The sequence below is a fragment of the Lagopus leucura genome, unplaced genomic scaffold (genome assembly GCF_019238085.1).
Source record: "Lagopus leucura isolate 7727_CA_CO unplaced genomic scaffold, USGS_WTPT01 Super-Scaffold_741, whole genome shotgun sequence".
Taxonomy (NCBI): Eukaryota; Metazoa; Chordata; class Aves; order Galliformes; family Phasianidae; genus Lagopus; species Lagopus leucura.
This window is the reverse complement of record NW_024962256.1, coordinates 1,143,312-1,156,910: the sequence shown is the minus strand read 5'-3', so window position 1 is coordinate 1,156,910 and position 13,599 is coordinate 1,143,312. Positions and strand designations below refer to the sequence as shown.

Genomic DNA, 13,599 nt, shown 5'->3' with positions numbered 1-13,599 from the left:
GTAACCCAACCCCACTGGGTGGGATTGTGCTTTTGGCGAAGCAATTCCTGCTTGATTTGGTCTGAATACAGTTGATACAGAAGTATTGTCTCAAAATATGATCTTTCAAGGTCCTTATGTTGAGAAGTAACTAATACAGTAACATTCAGTGGGACTGAAACTACTGAATTTGCTGAGTTCTGCAGATATCCAGATATCTTCAGACTACAGTTTCTGTAATGGACTTAATGGTAATTATGGCACCTCTACTTTCTGCAGTTTCTCACTATAAATTGGCAGGCCCCTGCTGGAGTTACAGGAATGGGTGCTATAACTGATGATTTGTATACTGTTACCAGTGTCCATGAACACTTATCTGATTCTGGCCTAAAATGTGCATCTCAACATTTGTTCATACCTTGGAGTTGCTGTCCTCACTATCGTTGTTTAATCTTTTTTAACTGATAAGAGAGCATGCTCCCCCTGGCTGTGGTTAGTGAGCTGCTTTCAGTTTAGTGCAGTGGGGATAGCATCAGAGCTTGATGAGCCTCTTCTATTTTCCACCACATTCAACAGAAGAATTTGTCTTTATGACTAAATCCAAGCCAGCTGAGGTCAATGTTTTTCATGTTGATATAAGCATCAAAAGTGGAAAACCATTTATTTACACTAATAATTAGAGGGATTACTCTCAACTCATAGTCCATGGTTGCTCGGAGGCAGTAGCACACTCCTAAGGAGTGCGTGGCAGTCGTGTAAGAAAAGCAAGTCTGCTGCATGTGCACTTGTTTGCATCTCTGTTAGGGGTCCATGCTCCGGAGCCATTGAGGCTAACTGTGTACCACAGTGTAACCACAGTGGGGCAGCAGAGTGAAAGGAATTAAAATATTCAAAATATTTCAATCTTTTTTTTCTTCCATTATACTGTTTTAGTTGTGTTTTGATATTTCTTACAGTCATGATCTGAGTTTTATGAATTTACTTTGCAATCACTTGACTACTTGCAAATCACAGCTCACTTGAATCCATTGTATCCCCAGTAATGATGTTATTCCTTTGTTTTATTATAATTTCTTTTGTGACAATGGATTTTTTTCTTTGAAGAGCTGTTAATTTTAAAAGAAGTTAATTTTACAGAAGTTCAACAAAAGTCTGCATTATTGTTATGCACCACTGTACCATTGCACAATTGAAGAATTGATCTTGTTTTGAATTTACATAATCTCACACTAGGATTAACATATTTTACCTACCTTATGTAAAGGCAGTCGTGACAGCAGGCATAAGGGGACGTGCAAAGACAGAAGTTGTCTTTGCAGAGCAAGCTTCTGATTCACGGTAGTTCAGTTACATCTTGCCAAAAGATTTGTGCTGTTCAAGCTATGTAAAATGAGGGAAAATGCCTATATTAAATGTTTCTCTGGGTGATGTATAGTTCCATCTTGCTGTAGATTTATTAGTTTGTCCTGTTTTATTATTCAGAATGCTTTGGAGGCATAAATAAAGAGTGAGTTGCCTATCCAGAATTATATAGGAAGTCGTTGGCATATTTTACTAATGAATTCTAGATACCTATGAATCTCTGTCCTATGCTTTCATCACAAGTGCATCCATATTTTCTCTTTTGATAGAACCTTCAGTGAGACAGCAGGAGAATTTATAGAATTATGGACTCTTCTTTTATTTTATCCATCAGATTCAGTATTGTTCCTCTTCTCCACTTCTGCTCTTTGAATCTTCTTAATGTTCTTACAAGGTGGTGTTTTGTTTTTTAGTGACTCTGCTTCAATCTGGTTATTTCTATCATGGTATTTATGTAGCTCCTAGCTCCTATTGCTATTGTATCTGAACAGCTCACAGCCTTTAGTGAGTGAGCATTTGGTGGAGAGATACTGTTGTTCCCATTTTATGGATGACAGATTTGAGTTTTGTTTTGGAGAAATGAAATTTCAGGTGTATGGTAGTCTGTGGCAAGGATATTTCTAGAGCTAATTTATGCATGATGCAAAGATTAACTGAGCTGTTTTTCAGACTAATTTGGTTATAAGATAAGCTATTTAAACAAAGCGTATTCTAATTCTACCAAGAATGCAATGTCATAAAATGAAGAAGAAAAAAGCCAACAGGATGTGTCTGCAAAATCAGGCTCTTCTGTAAAGTAGTTTGAAATACGTTTGTCAGGATGAGGTCATATTAGGTAATCATTTAAATTTGGACTCCTAGTGCTACTCTGATGGGAGGGAAAAACAATCTAGGAGCTGACTGTTGATTTTTTTTTTTCATAACTTCATTATTAAGAAACTGGGAGATTACTTAGTTGTAGTGGGGCAGTATCTTTGTTAGAGTGGAGGATGTACCAGAGGGGATTTCTAAGCCAGAAGGCAAAAGTGCTGGATAATAAATCAAAACAAATTTTACACTTTTAATATGATGAAAATATGATTTGTCATTTACACAAGCTTCTAGGGAGGAATGTGAGTACTAGACTTCTGCCACCAGACATTGGTTTTTCTGGAAGATGTTCATGTTTCTCATGTTTCCCTTCTCAGTAGAAGGATGACTGAATTAAAAAAAAAAGTCAGGCTCTGAGATAATTTCTTGGCCTTGAAATGTTCATAACTATACAGATATTTGCCAGTTGTTAATTGAACTTGTTTATTTTTGTGCTGAAGCCTAGATCTGATATTAAGCCTTCGTTGCATCCTACTGCCCATTGCTGGACTGCAACCTCTGACATTTACCTGGGCTGTCAAGAAGGTTATATTTTGGCAATTGATACTATGAAATGCAGTGCTTCAATTATTCAACGAAAACCTCTATCTGGTAAGAAATAGCTGTTGTGTGTTTTATTCATGTGGGGAGGAAGACAGAAAGGACTGTGAAGAGTTTTTTGGCTTTATTCTGTTGTGTAACCTGCAGAAATTGTAATGCTGCACTGGAGAGCTATAAGAGAACCGTTTTCCTTTATTAATAAAGTAAACATGTCAGAATTTCTGTTGATCTTCTAAGTCTTTAGCACCCTTTAATTGGCAATCATTTTTCTCAGCCAAAAAAATTTAAAGAGCTCTAAATACATTAAAACCATTTGATAGAATGAACGATAATTCCAATAACCTGTATCTTATTAACAGCTTTATTAGATTAGCTTCATACTACTAATATAGCAACTATACACGGTCCTTTTACAGCTAGTTAAGTACAGTAATTTATTTGCTCTTGCAGGGCATATTTTGGGTTCTCCTCACTTGGTATGTTAGCTAATGTTAGAACATATCTTTGAAGACTCACGTTTAGCATGATGTGGATTAACAACACAACTGAATGTAATATAAAGTTTCTTAATATAATTCTTTGAGATCAGCAGTTACATAAACAATTTTCTAATGAAAAGAAGGCTGTAAATACAGTTAGGCTAATGTAGAAGGTATGAACCACAGAGAGCGGGCAGAAGATGCCTCTGGCTTAAAACAAAGCAATTTACTTTTAAATTATTCTAGAAAGCTTGGCACGTCTTGGATTGATTGCAGCTTGCTAAGGTAATTTGTCTCCCTAATGTGTATTCCCATTTTTTTCATGGGGACATTTGGCATGCTGGTGAGTGAACTTTCCTGGCAACAGCAGCCCATTCCATACTTTTTTTTTTCTAGGAACCTTGAAGTCTCACCCCAGCTCTCTGCCATGTGCTGCTCATACAGAGGGCTTCCAAAATGGATAGCAGTTAGATGGGGCCAGCATAAGCAGTTCTGGCAATGGCAACCTATACTCTGTTGTCCTTTGCAGGGATGGGAGATGTCAGTCCTACTGTGCACATGTAGTTCAATGGTTTGGTCAGATGGTAAAAGGAGCAGTAGAATGTGCTGCTTCTCAGACTAAAAGTGGGCAATATGATGTTGCACACCAACATAGAACTTCTCTAATGAATGCTGACTTAGAGTTAATAGGTGGACTGACAGTAACTGATTTTTTTTCTTTTGCCAATTACATAAATGCTTTTAAAGTGAGGCAAGTATTCCTGACTTTTCCAGAGTACTGTATCTCTTTTCAGTAAAGAAATGCTGCTCTTAAATAAATAAATAAATCCAGCATTATTTTTCCACTTTTTAAATTGTCACTTGTAAAACTCAAGAGCTGCAAATCATCAACAAGAAAAGATGAGGTGTGACTAGATTTTTTTTTTTGTAGAAAGCAACAAAAATATTTGCCATCTGGACTTTAATTTGGCCTATATGTTCTTCTTTGTGTTGTGTCCTAAGACTCTAACAAATGTCTGTAAGCATATTGTATTGAAGGTTCTACATCATTTAAAGCATTCAATGTTTCTGTTTAGCAGAATACTTAAGTGTGTGTCCAACTTTAAGCACTTCTTTTTGCAACTGTCAACTGAACCAGAGAAAGACGGGTCAACAGTTGAGCTGTATGATTTTAGTGGTCTTCTCCAAACGTAATGATTCTATCAGCGTATGAAAGATTGTGCCTGCTCAGTTGTACAATACAAATGACAGAAAGGATTAATATTGGGAAAGAACACACGTTTTTATTTCAATATACTAAACCCCACTTTCTCTTCAGTAGACTGGAATGCAACTGATATTTAGTGGAATATTGACATATAAACAAGGTTAATGAGATTTGTTTTTTTCTTGTGCAGAACAGGTACGTAAAGTATCGGACATGTTGGACTACATTCGTAGAGAAGTACAGAAAAAGAAAGGTATTTCTATATTCCAATTAAGCTAGTAGATTTTTAGCAGCACCAGTAATGGCTGAGAGTAATAGTATGTGAGTGTAGTTGGAAGTTGCTGCTTAGATGAGCTCAGATCATCCTTGCCTCTACAGATTGATGGCAATCATTATTGTGTGTCTGATGAATAACTAATGGGCTTTCAGTTAATACCCAATGAATAGCCTCAGGAAAAACAATGGCAGTGAAATAATTTCTGTTCCCTACTGGTTAATTTTAATAACTGTAAGAAGTTGTAATTTAGTTGAGTTAGGATTTAGGGGGTTGTTTCAAACACTTTGAGTTCCATAGTACAAAAAAAATTTATATTTTAGAGGAAGTTCAGCACAAGGCCACAAAGATTAGCACAGAGTTGGAATGCATGACATAGAAAGATGGGCTGAAAGAACTGTGTTCATCTTCAAGGAAAAGGGGGATTTTGCTATTGTTTCAGCTACCCATTGAAAAGTAGCAGAAAATATGGAACCAGACAGGTAAAGGATATAGTTGACACCAGCAACATTTCTGGGTAGATAATAGGAAAAAAATAATCAAACTGAAGGTGGCCAGATATTTGGACAGGTTGCCCAAATAAATCATAGGATTTCTTAGTAATATTCAGGCGTCAGCTGGATATTACTCTGAACAACATGCTCTAGCTTTGAAGTTGTGTCTCAGTTTGAGTTGGCCCTGTGCTGAATGGGAAGGTGGGTGTATCAGAGGACTTCTAGGGTCTGTTCCAGCCTAAATCATTATATGATTCTCTTACTGACAAACTTAGTATTTATCTTTGTAGCTGTTCTGCAGCATATACAGAATTAAATGATTTCTCCAATCAGTTTCTAGTTCATCAGGCCACAGTAGTATTGTCACTTCAAATTATGTATACCCACCTTATCCTTTATTATCATAGCACAAAGGTCAAGAATTACATAGACAGTAGAATATTTTTGCTCTCAAGTAATCAACTCTTCCAGATTTAATGCTGAGATACATTGCTGCAATAAATTAAACTATATTTTGTGTTGGTCTTCTGCTCGTAGGTGGCAAACCAAAGGCCCTGCAAAGAACAGTTGTGTTTACCATGGCATTTTGTAATGAGGGACTGTACACAGCTGGAATTGTAAGGCATCCTTCGTGGTCTTTACTTACTAATATGATGTCAAAATCAAAGAATATTCATATTGAATACATTTACAGAGTTCTCTTCAAAGACAAGCTAGAAAAAAAAGTGGAGGGTTGCAGAGCTGTAACAATTCTCTCTGGCAGAGTGTGTTCCTTTTTAAGGCTTGAGACAAGAAATCAGGAGGGGGCAGGGTAGGAAGAGATTCCACTCTTGTAGTCAAAGTGACAAAAGAGGGTAACCTATTTTTAACAAAGAACAGCACTCTAGAGGAACAGAAAAGTAGAGAAAATGGCCAGGAGATTTGTCTGTCTATTTTGTGCAAAACCTACTTCACCTTTTAACCCAAACTCATGATGCCATTGTTCATTACTGTTTAGAAGTAAAACATTCTTATATTGTCTCAAAAAAAAAAAACCCAACAAAATGAAATCTTAAGAATTAACTGATTAGTCCTTTCTTATCAGACATGAACTGTTACTAAGACTTGTATTAAGGATCTCCTCAGTGGATTTGTTATTCAAAGTAAGAATCCTCTGAATAGAGACGTAATAAAGGCAAACCAGATTGTTAGAGATGATATACTGTTAAAAACTTTAGAGGTTTTTAGTAGTTCTTGCTGTTAAGTTTGCCACTTAGAACTAATGTGGATTTATACTTTTCTGCACAGGAGGGCATTTTATACTTGTATCGTATCAGAGATCTCCAGTATGAGATGGAAATCTGCGCTGACATCTCAGAGCCCATATCTACCCTCATATTCTCTCCTGATTACACAATACTTCTGATTATTACTGATCAGGTATAGTATTTGAGATAATAACAGAACGTATGAGATGTTCCTGTGATGCTATGTGTGTGTTGGTACTGCTAACGTGATTGTGTGAATCTGTGAAACTTCCATAATGCTATCCCACAAGTAAAGCAATTTATACCAACAGTAAACTCAGTCGGTGCAGTGTTTCTAACAAAAGATTGGAAGGATTTTAATGAAGCATAGAACTGTCTTCTACAGATGGTTGATTATAAAGTACAGTTGATTCTTGTAGTAAGACAGAATGGGGTGTTTAAAATCATTTCATTAAAGAAATTTTGAAAAGAGAAATATTTAGAAAATCTGACTAGCTGAATAACTATCAAATGATCCTCAGCAAATATAGGTTAATAAAATCTGTAAAACTCATGTGAATTCTACTGGGCAGTTTTAAACTAAGTTTAGAAAGAAATAAAAACCTCTAAAGAATTAAGTTAAGGAAAATGGATATTTTTGCTGAAGTGTTTGAAAGCTTTTATTGAGATGTTTCATAGCGCTGTGATGGATCAGTACTTTTTATTTGTCAGGGGACAATCTATTCTTACGAACCTGCCCGCAGTGGAGAAGCTGTCAAACTCCTGAATGCATTCAGCAGTTATTTACTGGCTGCCGATTTCCTTACCCCGGGGGACAAGTACTGTGTGGTAAGAAAAGGCTTTTTTTTGTGTATCTGATGGTGAGGTTTTTTAGGGAACCAATATATATGCTAAGGTGCAAAACCAACAGCCTTATGGAGGCTGGGTCTGGATTGATTTTTGCTTCAGTGGTATAAATACCTATTAAAAGAAGTAAATGGGGTCCAGTCAGGTATGGCCTATAAAAAAGTATAAAAGAAATTTCCTTTGAGTGTAGGGTGGATGCAGATTGCTAAAATGTCATACTGTTTCTGCTGTTGATTTCTGTCAATCACAGTTTGTCTTGAATTCAATTTAGAGAATAGATTTTAAAACAAGGAGTTTCCTACTGATCCTTTCAGCCCTCAGCATAAACTGGAACAGAAAGAGTTGCCTACCCTGGGTCCAGAGACAAAGAAGACCTTACTAATTGGTCTGTCAATTCTGAAAAACTCCTTGTTTTCATGCTGTCTTTGATTCCTGTAAGACATATATTTTAGTAAGTCTGATTTGTCCCCTGGCCATGAATTCTTTGTGTGGGTGGTGTAAGAACATTGGAGTCTTCAGTTTATTGAATCTGTTTCTTTGCTAGCACAGCAATGATGCATTTTATTTGCTTCAGAATAAGTACAGTGAGGATTGATTGGCCTCTGGCAATACTTTTCTGTGAAACTATGAAATTGTCTGTATACAAGCAGATCAACCGTAATTGGTTTTGTTTTTTTTTTTTTTCATGTGAGAAAGTGGAGACCTCTTCTTTGGGACTTTCCTGTGTGAAGAAAATTCCAAGAGTTGGTTGTTTTTTTTTTTAACTGCTGACAGAATGTTGAGAGTGCTGATATTGATCCATTTTGCCCTGCGTTGTCTCTTGCTGCTTAAAGGCCATTCCTACACTTGCAGCAATTCACAAAAAATATTAAATATTTTCTTTGCTCTCGCAGCAGCTGTACTTAAAGTAGAAGCCAAATAATTCCAACTGAAACTAGGAACTCCTGCTCTGCTACACTGAGACAGTAGCTAAATTTATATCCTATAGAAAATCAATAGCTACTTCCAGATAATGTGGTTATTCCACCCTCCTCTGATTATGTTTTTTGTCTCTTCAAGTCTGTTACAATTTCAGGTGAAGTAAAAGTTTGGCTTCTGGAAAATGGGACTTGCCTCAGCGTGCTAAACCTTGATATTGAGGTACACACTAACTAGAAGCTTATGTTGTAAGAAATACTTAAAATTTTCATTTCAATATTTTTGTTTTATACAATGCTCAATATCAGATCAGCCGATTTTGAGAAAAGCTAAATAGAATCTTTCAATAACAAATGAGGGATTTTATATTTCAGAAGATTTCCTTGAACTAAACACAAATTTAACTCAGAGCAGAAAAGGCATTTCAGCCTGATGTCCTGGTGTTCTGTTTTAAAGAATTCATTTGTAAATAATTTGTGTGGTATTACTTTACTAAATTTGTACTTTGAATGTATGTCAAAATTGACAGGAAATTTTTCAAGTGCATGAAAACTGTCTTGACTGATCTAAGTAAGAAACTTTAAGAAATGGGTTGATTTCAAACTGATAATATTTTGTCCCATCTTAAGATGTATTCAAGTACGGAAAAATCCTGTGGATTTTTTTTTTGTGAAATAGATAATTATATTTAGATAAGTAGATATAGAGCATGAGGAGAAGTGCTTATGATGTCTGTTAAAATCCTGCTTTCTAATAATGTAGAGTTAGAGGTAAATCACATTGATTTTATTCTCTGAATTTTAGAGAGTTGTAAATACTAAAAGAAGTTGCATACTAACTTATAGCATAATGTCCTACAACATGATATGGAGCTTTGAAGTATCTGTTATTTCTCAATTAGGCAACGGCTATGGCTTGCTGTCCCTCTTCAAACAGTGTTGCTGTAGGAACAAAAGGGGGTCAAATCTATTTTATTGACATTACCAAAGTTGAAGCTCCACGGGTTGTTCACAGAATTTTTCTTTCCAGATTTCCAGTACTATCTTTGCAGTAAGTATGCAGTAACAGGGGCAGGAATGGTGTCAAATTATTGCTTGAATAATGCAGTTGAACACAATTTTTGAAGTTTTTGTTCTAAAAATGTCGAAGTATTTTAACAGTTTAAATATTTGTTTCAGCAATACTTTTTTTTTTTCTGAATTACTTACAAGAGTACTAGTACCAGGATTTAGATGATAAAATATGATATTGTATTTTTAAGGAAAGTTAAGGGAGCACTGAATACGTTGATGCATGAGATCCTTTCTGACAGATCACTGTATGGAGTAATTATGTGCAATGTCATCTATCTGGACTCAGAGGGTGATTTCTCAATGAATAAAAATTCAAGGTTTTGTGAAGTTAACTTTAAGCCTTTGAGTCATCCTTTCTTACATGGTAGTTCCTTTTGTTACAATTATTAATAATTCATTTGCTCACAGTTCTTGAATTTATCAATCCTCCTGTAAGTATCTTTTGTGACCTAATAGTCTTACTCTTTATTGCTGTTGTTTTTCAATAATCAATATATGTGAGAGTATTTTCATTCTGTCTTAAAAAAAAAAAAAAAAAAAAAAAAAAAAAAAAAACCCACAACAAAATGGATTTGAGCTGCTAAACATTAATATAAATCTGCTTGTTGTTTAGGGAGTCAGATGGAATCTCTTTTCACATTTACCTAATGTAAAACACCAGAAATAGATACAGAAAGCAACTTACTAAAGGGAAATCAATGCAAATATAATCAAAATAATATGAAAATGTGTCCAGTGGTTTTATTTGAAATAATTGAACTTCAGAGAAAGTTGATAAAATAGACTACCTTGGGTCCTCTTAGCTTTCAATCAAACACGTGCTCAATTAGTGCACTTGTAGCACTGGCTCTGACTCTGTGAAACTAGAAACTGAAATTTCAGTTGTGTTTATGCCCTCAAGGAAGTCAGCAGCTATGAGGATGGAATTGCGAACAAAATGTTACCCCTTTATTGACTGTATGGAACTGTTTTTGGAGCATAACATTCAAAACTGGATTTGTACTTGGTTTTTTGTTTTCCTTAGTTATGATCAGAGTGGCCAATTCCTCATCATTAGAGCTGTGGAAGGATATATCTTTATTCTAGATGCTCGGCCTTCAAAATTATTCCAAGTTCTTGGATATGTAGGTAATACATGAAACAACATTAATTACGTTGTGTTTTCACTATTTGTTGTGTTTTAAATATACTTGCATGTCAGATTAAGCCACCCTCCTTCAACTACTTAAATTTAAGGAGGACTAATTATAAAAATATTTTTCCTATCAATTTTCAAAACGAATTATGTGCTGATAAATCTGTTAAGATCTCTTTGGCTGACAGTGTGAGGAATTACACTAATTATTGATAGGTCATGATGTCTGAGTGCAATTTCTTGTTAGAAATGCCCACTACTGACCTCTTTCTCGTGGGGACTGCTGGAATTGTTCAGTTTGGTGGTTGAAACTGAATAGTTAAAAATGATGAAATTTTAACTTGCAACAAAAATTGTTCTGTAAATCTATAGGTAGTCTCTCAATTCCGGCAACATACTTACAACTCATATCTGTGCATATAGATTGTCAAATTAATTCCAACAGACATTATTTTATGATCTTAATAGGTTTGACTTCTAGGATAATACTTGGAAAGTTCATATGTTAAACTGTATTTAGAATTACATCTCCTTAGGTAATCTAAATATGCCTGATAATGTTCTCATTTTCTGGGTAATTTCTTAGAACCAGACATTTCTTTGCTTTATTTGGTGGTTTATCAGCAAATTGCCTCAAACTTGCTGAAACTCAAGCTAGATGTAAACTGAGATTTAAATGTTCAGCGTAACCAAAGCACTTAAGTGCTCATCAGTACTTCTGATATCAAGTTGTGGCTTCTCTGACATCTTAATGCAAATTTGAAACAGTCTTGTTGTGCAGAGCTATATTCTGAAAAGGGGTCTCCATTTTGTTTCATGTAATATCTCAGTAAAAATAATGTTACCATGATGTAGTAATTTGCTGGTATTTCAGTGTTGGCAGGTGAGGTGCTGAGTCTTTCAGTAGTTTCTGACTTCAAGAACAATGTAGCTGAAGTGATGGTGCTTCTGAATGTGGCAGAGATCCAACAAACAAGGCTGGAAATTTTTTGCCTGTCATCAACACTCATGGAAGGTATGAACTGAAATATATATTTTGTGATGCTTTTATAAGACTAGAATAGATTATTGCCTTTCATTACCCAAAATACTTGCAGTCTTAATCTCTTCCTTCATCTCATCTGTACATTCTTCTGCACCACCACTTCTCTTATGGCTGCCTGGAGACTTAAAGTCAGCTGAATTGTTTCAGTAAAAATACTGTGATATTTTGAGCAAAATGCAGGGAAAGAAGGAGGGAAGTATCTTACATGTAGAATCACAAAGCAACCACTTTACTACTACCACTATTGTTATTGTTGTTATTATTACTATCATGTGGAAATTCCCAAAGTCAACCACTAAGAGACCTTGTGCTTGTCATTACCTACATGCAGACTAAGTATATTAAAGTGGAATCTATCCCACCAGCCTCTTCATGGAATTGTAACAGATATATATTAGTTTGTTAAGAACATGTTAAAGGTCAATATTTCTCAAAAAATAATTATTCTGTTCTTACAATTTTTCTATATAGAAGCACCAGGCAGAAATTCCACTGTATTTATAAAATATTAACTTGTAAACCCAGTAAGGAATGTTACAGAGAAACATTCCATGAGAAGCTCTGCACAGTGATGAAAAGGGAAGAAATAAAGAGAATTAAGAATGGTGCACTTCAATTCATCTGCTAAAAATCTGGGCTGTGTATCTGCAGTGTGCAATGTGCATATTGAGATATTAAAGTTAGAATATCTAACTTTAGATTCATTACAAATATAATATGGGGAATGAAGTGAAGGGAACCTGTTTTGTGTTTCACTAAATTGGATATTCCACACTAAATTTTCAAATGGTTGTGCTTGGTTTTATATGTTCAATTTTCAACTGTACAATGTCAGTAATTTTTCTGTGCACATCTGTGCTGTTATAACACTTTAAAATGAGTCTTTTTTTTGAAAAGCAAATAGACACAAAATGGACTCAACTGCTGTAAGTGATCATAGAACTTGTAATATTCTAGGAATGCATTGATTTGGGGCGCTTCCTGGAATCAGATGTAAAACTAAATTAGTAGCTGTGGAAGGACTTAAATGCTTTAACTTAAATAAGGCACAGAGTAGGTCAGTGTTGCACATGGTGTCCTCATCACACAGCCAGTGCAGCATAGTGCACTAACAGTGGTTGTCAGTGACATTGTGAAGTTCCACTTTTACGTCTCTTCCATCCTTGAATTTCCAAGTGAGCAATACTGCTCGAGGTTTCATTCATGTCCCCGTCATGTTACAGAGAAAGAGTAGTGCAAACCCATTATTTACATCATTCTACTCCTGTATCATTTACATTAGATGCTACTGGTGACTAGCAAAGCCTTTTGTGGAGAAAAATGAGCTCTAAGCCTGATACCAATTATTCTGTTAGATATTTACTATATTTTTACTATAGTATATATTATAATATATACTATATATTAATTATTCTGTCTAGTTATTTACAAGTAATTTTGAAGAGGGCTTACAACTCACAATCTTTCTTAGAAGTAATCCTCAATGATAGTGTTTTCTCTAAATATACAACATTAGTTTTTAACCTAACCATAGTCAATTAAATTGGAGTATGATTTTTAAAGTTGCTGAGAATCTACATTTTTTGCATCAGTCTTAATGTCAAATGTCTCTTGAAAGCTCAAATTAAACAATCAAGAAGAATAAAATGCCCTTTTGAAAGCAGTGATTTGAGCCTCCGTGCAAACTAATTTGCACTGCTCATGTAATACCTAAGAAACTGGTTAAATCAGACAAATTTTTACTCACTGTGGCTGAACTGCTGATAGTACTTATTCACAACTAATACAGCTCTCTTGGTACATCACTGCAGTGTGCTATATTTGCACAGTTAGTGTTTGAAGCTACAAATTTTAACTCAGTCTCCTTGAAAACAATTCATGCTTACTCTTTGCTGAGACTGATTGATTTACGGTAGTGGTGGTGATGTCTCTTCCTCTTTATTTTATCAATCTTTTAGGAATTGATAAGTGTGCTAACGATCAAGGAATGCTAAATGCTAGTGCCATTAAAAAGGAGCAATATGATCTGGAGTACCCTCTGAGTTCAGCAGTCAGACTGAAGGATAACATTGTTTATGGCTATTGTACCTGTGCAGCTTTCATCTGTAAATACAATCTCTCTAAACAGGT

General features: G+C 35.2%; 1 protein-coding gene across 1 annotated transcript in view; it reads left to right on the top strand.

Annotated features, from left to right (window-relative positions):
• CFAP43 (cilia and flagella associated protein 43) overlaps positions 1 to 13,599 on the top strand; it is a 45,077-nt gene that overhangs the window by 9,590 nt on the left and 21,888 nt on the right. Inside the window, exons 6-15 of the mRNA XM_042863551.1 lie at positions 2,652 to 2,802; positions 4,628 to 4,690; positions 5,743 to 5,822; positions 6,493 to 6,624; positions 7,164 to 7,280; positions 8,358 to 8,438; positions 9,118 to 9,266; positions 10,314 to 10,417; positions 11,299 to 11,439; positions 13,428 to 13,597. Of these exons, the coding sequence (XP_042719485.1) occupies positions 2,652 to 2,802; positions 4,628 to 4,690; positions 5,743 to 5,822; positions 6,493 to 6,624; positions 7,164 to 7,280; positions 8,358 to 8,438; positions 9,118 to 9,266; positions 10,314 to 10,417; positions 11,299 to 11,439; positions 13,428 to 13,597 (1,188 nt within the window). The remainder of the gene's footprint in view (positions 1 to 2,651; positions 2,803 to 4,627; positions 4,691 to 5,742; positions 5,823 to 6,492; positions 6,625 to 7,163; positions 7,281 to 8,357; positions 8,439 to 9,117; positions 9,267 to 10,313; positions 10,418 to 11,298; positions 11,440 to 13,427; positions 13,598 to 13,599) is intronic.